The sequence below is a fragment of the Penaeus chinensis genome, chromosome 8 (genome assembly GCF_019202785.1).
Source record: "Penaeus chinensis breed Huanghai No. 1 chromosome 8, ASM1920278v2, whole genome shotgun sequence".
In the NCBI taxonomy this organism is placed as follows: Eukaryota; Metazoa; Arthropoda; class Malacostraca; order Decapoda; family Penaeidae; genus Penaeus; species Penaeus chinensis.
Window position 1 is genome coordinate 20,534,792 of NC_061826.1, and position 7,500 is coordinate 20,542,291.

Below are 7,500 nucleotides of genomic sequence, written 5' to 3' on the forward strand. Positions count from 1 at the left end.
ACACAGCTGTCCGAAGCAGATGTGACTGATAGCCTTCACTCGGAGGTCAGGTCAAGACGGGAAACGGGTAGTGAGAAAGAATAATGATATGATGTTCATGAAAAAAGTAAAATCATGAACGCGCAAAATTCGTTGCAATTGAAACAATATACTATCTAATCACGAGAAAAATTAAACTAATACGTAATAAATGAATGATATTCCTGTTGTTTGAACCCATACCAATGATCACACAGTAATGTGATCTGACGTCAGCTGTGGAGAGCGTACCATTGCTGTCAATTAGCACTTTAACCTAACAAAACCAGCGTGAGCGTAACTGCACATACAGCTTAACACATTTAGGGGGAAGATAAAAGAAAGGAAAAATGGCCCAAATATGTACTCACAATAGGTTCTGAAGACTTTTGCGTGTATGGAAGCGATTTGGTTCGAGCGGTAAAACCAGGTTTTGGAGACTGTGAGTCCATTGCTGTGTGCCTAAAGGACACAACTCCCCCGCTGCTACCACTTATGTAAAGGGTATTTAAATGACACCTTAAACATATGGTTTAGCAGGAGTAGTTAAACGGACGGTTGGCTTAACCTCTTTTATTGAGAAGCATAAGCAACACAGGTATTCACACGGATACAAGTCTTCGTAAGTCTTAGTGCTGGGTCTGCCCGCAGGAGGGGTGCGTGGTGGTCGCCAGGACTCTCTGAAAGGAATGAGACTGACCTGGGTCATCCTGAGCCTTAAGTACTGGTGTGGGGGCGTGGGGCACGTTGGGGCGCCTGCGGTGAAGCCACGCATACACATGCTTCTGTACGCCACGTGGAAGCTATTTATACATACCATACATACTTATACACATAACACACACACACACATAACACACACACACACAATTAACACACACACACACAATTAACACACACACACATAACACACACATAACACACACACACATAACACACACACACATAACACACACACACATAACACACATAACACACATAACACACATAACACACATACACACATAACACACATACACACATACACACATCACACACACACACATCACACACACATCACACACACACACACACACACACACACACACACACACACACACACACACACACACACACACACACACACACACACACACACACAAGCAACACAGATATTGAAAACACGAGACAAGTCTTCGTAGTGCTGAGTGTTGGAGGTCGTGGCGGTCAGCACAGTGGGGGGCGGACGGCTGTCGAGATTGACCGGAGCCTTACCACCTGAGACCGTAGGCCGGGCGGCCGACCTTGACCAGACAAGCGTTGGGCAGAAACTGTGACCTGGGTCATCCTTGGCTTTAAATACTCGGGACTGCGCGTGGTGGCGCCACCGCTGATCGGCTTGAGTCAGCGTGGGTATACCCCTTGCCCACCCGCATGGGCACCCCACGTGGCAGCCCACGAGCACATGGGAGCCATAGCTTATACATGCTTAATAAGTACATAGTATATTGCTCGGCCACCAACTAATGCCTTGCCCTCGAGGCGCCTGATATTTGCCTCAAGGGTGACCGAACTTGGCTGGTTCTTGACTTGTTAATCACTTCGTTCTTGCTAGTGCTGTCCCTGGTGCATCTTCATGGCTGCTCGTCTTTGTTGTTATCTTCATCCTGGTCCCTGGTAACTCCGTCCGTCCTCGACATCCACACGTCCTCGAAGGTCTCACACAGGTCCTCCTGGACTTCGGACTCGTCCAGACTTCCTCGTACTCCTCGACCAGGCCTAACTCGGTGGCTCACTTGTCCAATGCACATTCCCGCTCTAGGGCCAATAGAACATGTCATCAATGAACATGTAACGGTTGCTATGCGTTATCCCTATATTGTAACAATTCTAGAAAACAATTTATAGGAAATGCTAGCTGTTCTCACAGTCATTTCAGCATTTCAATCACTCAAACTGAAATGAGGTCAGATCACCCAACTGTCCAAGCGGGATTGACTAATGACAGGTCAAGACGGGAAATGGTCAGTGAGAAAATAAATAATGAGATGATGTTCATGAAAACAGTAAAGTCATGAACGCGCTAAATTCGTTGCAAATGAAACAATATAACTCTAATCACGAGAAAAATTAGATAATTTAATTAAATAAATGTGACTCCATACCGTAATCACACAGTAATGTGATCTGAGGTCAGAAGAATGGAGAGCGTGCCATTTGCTGTCAATCAGCACTTTAACCCAACAAAACCAATGTCAGCGTGACTGCACATACGGCTAAACACATTTAGGGGGAGGATAGAGAAAAGAAAGGAAAAAGGCCCAAAATGTGTACTCACGAGACTTTGTGCCCGAGTTGCGAGGTGAAAGGACACAACTACCACCCTGCCACCAGAATGTAAAGGCTATTTAGATTGACCTTAACCCCTTGGTGATGGGTGAAGAAAACTTAAAAAAAAAACTCAACGCTCTGGTGATGAATGGCAAAGTGCCGACTTTGAGCGTGGGAGTTCGGTACATCAAGCTTCGGCGCATCACACGGCATATTTCTAGCAGTTTGTTATGACGTCTAGAGACGTGACTCGTCGTGAATGGGTTAAACAGTGGTGAGCAGGAGTGATAGTCAACATAAGTATGGCTCACAACATTAGTTATGGTAAAACACGAAGACAAGTCTTGTGAGTGCTGAGTGCGGGAGGTCGCGGTAGTCAGCCCAGTGGGGGGCAGACGGCTGGCGAGAATAACCGGAGCCTTACCGCCTGAGACCATAGGCCGGGCGGCCGGCCTTGACCGGACAAGCGTTGGGCAGGAACTGTGTGACCTGGGTCATCCCTGGCTGTAAATACCAGGGACTGTGCGTGGGGGCGCCACCGCCAGTCAGCTTGGGTCAGCGTGGGTACGCCCTTTGCCTGACCACACAAACGCACATACACACATACACACACACACACATACACACATACACACAAACACACAAGCACACAAACACACAAGCACACAAACACACATACACACATACACACATACACACACACATACACACAAACACACACATACACACATACACACACACACATACACACATACACACATACACACAAACACACACACATACACATACACACACACACACAAACACACACATACACACAAACACACATACTCACAAACACACATACATACTCACATACTCACACTCAACCACACACATTTGTATTAAGTATATATGTTATGATTGATGTGTGTTATGGTATTTTTAATGATTTGATTTGCTATAGTTATAGAGCATTCCATTGTTAAGGATGATCGACAAAGGAAAACAGTCCATAATTTTTTTTAAGTATTCAGCCATTAGATTTAAAGTATCATTTCCCTTAAATATATATGAATATGCATCAATGTTCTTTACTCTACTAGCCTTTTGATATGTACCTTTTTCTGTAGGCTGGAAAGCTTGAATGTCAATAACTGCCAGCTGAAGAAGGTAGTTTTTCCTTCAGTCCCAGTACATGAAAAGACCAAGTTGTTTCCCAATCTGAAGAACTTGATGATTGCGAATAACCCACTCGAAGCGGTGAGTATGATGCAGTTGCCTTTGCTAGGAATGACAGTGAAGATAATTGTTTTTTGTATTATTTATTGTTTTTCTAACAAAGAAAAATCGATATCTGTGACCTTGATTTGTAGTAGCGTATAGGATCTTTTAAGAATTTCCCTAGGAAAGGGTTAAAAGTAATACAAGAAGATTACCATTATTTTGTTACTATGGAAACCTCTGAATTAATTGATATATTTATATCTCCCCTTTTTCTTCCAGTGGGAATCCGTTGGTGAGCTAAATAAATTACAGAACATTAAAGACTTGGTCATATCTTATGATGAAAATATCACGCTTTATTTCCAAGAGTTTGCTTTTGCTCGAATTTCAAACCTGAAGGTATGTAGAAAGACTTCTTTTTAAAGTTGCAATAGTGTAGAACAGCCCTGGTTGCACAGGACCTCAGATTGTTTAAGATTAGCTTGATACTCTAGAAACTGCTAATCCATAATGAGGCCCCCAGGAAGGAGCCTAAAAATTAAGCCTAAATCTTAAGAATTTTTGCATCTGATTATGAGATATTTTTTCATGGTAATTTTTATTAAATAGATTCATTTACACAGTTATTTCTATTCATGTAATCCCATGTAAAAGTTGTGGATCTGGAACTCTTGGTCTAGGGTAGTCTCATTTGCTCAGGAATGAAGGTTAATATCCTGCATTTGCTTCTGATTATTAGATATTTTTATTTTGTCATAAGTGGGATTGTCATCAAAAAGGTTGCACACCCATGATGTAGAACACTGATTTTTTCTATATTAAAGGAAGAACTGCAGTTTTTCTTTCATAAGTCCATTCCCAAGAAAAATGACTTTGCATCTGTGATTTTTTCAAGGTGCTGAACAGAACAAGGCTAACTCCAAAAGAAAAGAGAGATTGTGAATTGTTTTACTTGAAGTCCTTCAGTGAGGATTATTACAGCAGTGGTGGTACAGAAGACACAAGTGCCTCACACCTCTCCCAGGAGTTTACCCTCAAACATCCAACTTACCTGAAATTAGTGGAAGGTAAGCAAATGAAAGCCTACAGAAATACAGACACAGAGTCATATTAACAGATGCAGACAGCCACAAGCAGAAACAAGCAGAGGGTAGAGCTATAATCATTGCATTCCTTATTTGTGATATCAAGGGAGGACAGATATGTCGCTCCTTACATGTCATTTAACTTCCTTAAATATGTTTTCATGCAGAAGTATTTGCATTCCCTGGCTTGTTTTGAGATGTGCAAATCTGAAGCATTTTTTTATAAGTGAAACTCTTTAAAGAAACAGTATACATTTACTGGTAGGTGTCGGGGTTTTGTTGTTTTGTGCTATCAACTTTTTTTTCTAAGCTCAAGATACCACCACTTGATTAGTTGTTTTTTTTCAGGGTGGGGGTTACCCTTTCAAAACACAGATTTCTTCAGAGGAGGGTAAATTCAGTTAAACCACTAAAAGTGATTATATGTTGCATATTAATTTTATAATGTAAGTCTACTTGACCAATCTTTTTGGAATTACCCCAAAAGGAGGATATAATTCTGTGTGACAAAGTTGCTTAGGAATGGCTTCATTCCATTAAAAAAATGCAGTGGTCAGGAGATATACATTCCACTTATTGTTACTGTACATTTTTTTCATAAGAGGAAGTGAAAAACAGGAATTTTATTTTTACTGAAAGGCACAATTTTTAACTAATATACAAAGAATACAAGCTCAGAAAGGCCATAGTGAAATGGGTCAGTACTAACAACTAAATTGTGATCAATCTCATCTCCACTAGTAAAGAATTCTGACCTGCCTTGTGCCTAGTAACATAATTCAGTTGCAAACCTAAAATCTGTTTGCACTCTTGAACTGTGTGGTCACACCTATCTTCTCCCAATGTTTATAGTTTGTTGCATGTCAACATCCTACATATTGTTTGTTTGTGCTTTGCATAACCTTCCTAGGATTTTTTTTTGCACACGGATGATTCTATAAGTACTCAGCCACCAAGGAGTCGGTTAACCCCTATGATACAGATAATATGACCTTCACATCATGAACAAAAATTGGTTTGAGAGGTGGGTGATCTGATTATGCTGTCATGGGGAAATTTGGCTGTGGGACGGGGTGAACTTGTGAGCGTTTTGGCTGAAGGCCGGGATGACGGAAATGATTCATGGCGAATGATTCATGGCGAATGTACCACCCTCTTGGTGGGTGATTAGACTCATTTGGGAATTTAAAAGAAACTATTGCATTATTTCTAATGATAACCAAGTATGCAATGTACTGTTTGTGGAAGAGTGCCAGTTCCAGGATGGACATTGTTTCCATGCTCAGGATCCTGTTCCTGCCTGTCATCTCCAGTGCTATAGGTTGTTTTACAGAAAAAAATAATATAATGAATTTTTTTAAAAATGACACAAATAATAAAATGTTACTTATTGTTATTACCATTGCAATTTCTTGTGGACTACCTAGAGAGATGATACTAAGTCTGTGCAAGGAAAATAGTCTGTTACCATCTGTATAAAAGCAAATCAAATAACAAATATAGGCATTGGAAAGTGGCAAAAAAGCACGAGTGTTCGTGTATGCCCGGCCTACTAGCCACACATCCGTCAGAGGGGTTGTTCACGTAAGCCTAATGCCTGTATTTTGAGCCACATCCAATGTTAATAGGCTATAGTGACTGCACCTATTTCCTAATTCCTTGAATTTTGGGGATTTTTTTTTTCTGATGCTATTAATATCAATAATGTTATTATGGACTTTATGATTATTATAATGTTAATGAAATGCTAATAACAATATAAGATGCAAAAGAATCTTTCTGGAAATTACTGAAAAATGTGTTTAAACACAATTAATAAACTAGAATAACAGCAGATATGGTATGTATGACATGTTATCTACCGTCTTTGTAGATAACTGTTTGTTTGCATAGATATTTCCCGATGGATGGCTAGAATAAGTATTTTCAAATTCGTAATTAGTGTATAGCAAAAAGAAAACAAAAGAGTAATAGCAAAATTATATCCATTCAACAGCAAAAACAAAAAATCCACATCTATCACATTTTAGCTTTGTGTTGAATGCAAGTCTTAAAAGTCAGTACAAACCCTACTGTTCACCAAAGAATTTGAAAAATAATAATAAGATGGTGTAGCTTGGCTAATGCAGTTTATCACAGCAGCAGGTTGTTATATTTGAATGTATTTTCATGAAAGAGTAAGATAAATTCCATATAGACAGTTTTTTTAAAACTGTGTATGTAAACTTTCATGTTTTTTTTTTTTTTTTCCTTGTTTCCTCCATCCTCCTCCTCTCCATGTTCCAGCTTTTCTGTAATATACAATTTTATCCTGATGTTAATATGATTGGTCTCAGTTTGTTTCTTATTTTTTGTTATCAAATTGAGAAAGGAAACATTTTATGTGTTGTTGAACATTTTGGAAGTCTATGACATGGTAACATGATGGATATCTAAAAAAAGTGGAACAGGCAAACAATGCCTCACTACCTTTCAGAGCTAAATGAGATCACAGTCTTATTTCTGTAAGTGAAATAATATGACCTGAGTAAGAGTCAGTAAACAATTAGTCTTTATATTTATATTTGTTCAGTTTTCAGAAAAATCTTTCTTTGAGATCTTGATCACATAGGAGTAGGAAGGTAAATAGCAGAAGTCAACACTCCCCAAATTAGGAAATCATAAAAACAAGGAAGACCTTCCTCTTATGGTATCAGAAAATATGTCCTCACTTTTAGCCTTATATATTTATTATTGTTCTTTTTTTTTGTTTATAGCAGGTGAAAATGTCTAATGCAAAGAGATCTTTTTATCATCTTTCCCCTCCTTAGAACAATTTACAATCATTTTTATGTAGTGATTAAAATTTTTTTTTTTTTTCTTATTCTTTCTTTTAGAATAT

At 39.2% G+C, this 7,500-nt stretch overlaps 1 protein-coding gene across 2 annotated transcripts in view; it reads left to right on the plus strand.

Moving 5' to 3' along the window:
- Positions 1-7,500, plus strand: part of LOC125028196 (tubulin-specific chaperone E-like) — a 28,170-nt gene that overhangs the window by 13,480 nt on the left and 7,190 nt on the right. For both annotated transcript variants that reach the window (XM_047617586.1, XM_047617587.1), the window contains exons 8-11: positions 3,441-3,570; positions 3,814-3,933; positions 4,430-4,601; positions 7,496-7,500. The exon at positions 7,496-7,500 is cut by the window's right edge and continues 222 nt beyond it. In XM_047617586.1, coding sequence (XP_047473542.1) covers positions 3,441-3,570; positions 3,814-3,933; positions 4,430-4,601; positions 7,496-7,500 — 427 coding nt within the window. The remainder of the gene's footprint in view (positions 1-3,440; positions 3,571-3,813; positions 3,934-4,429; positions 4,602-7,495) is intronic.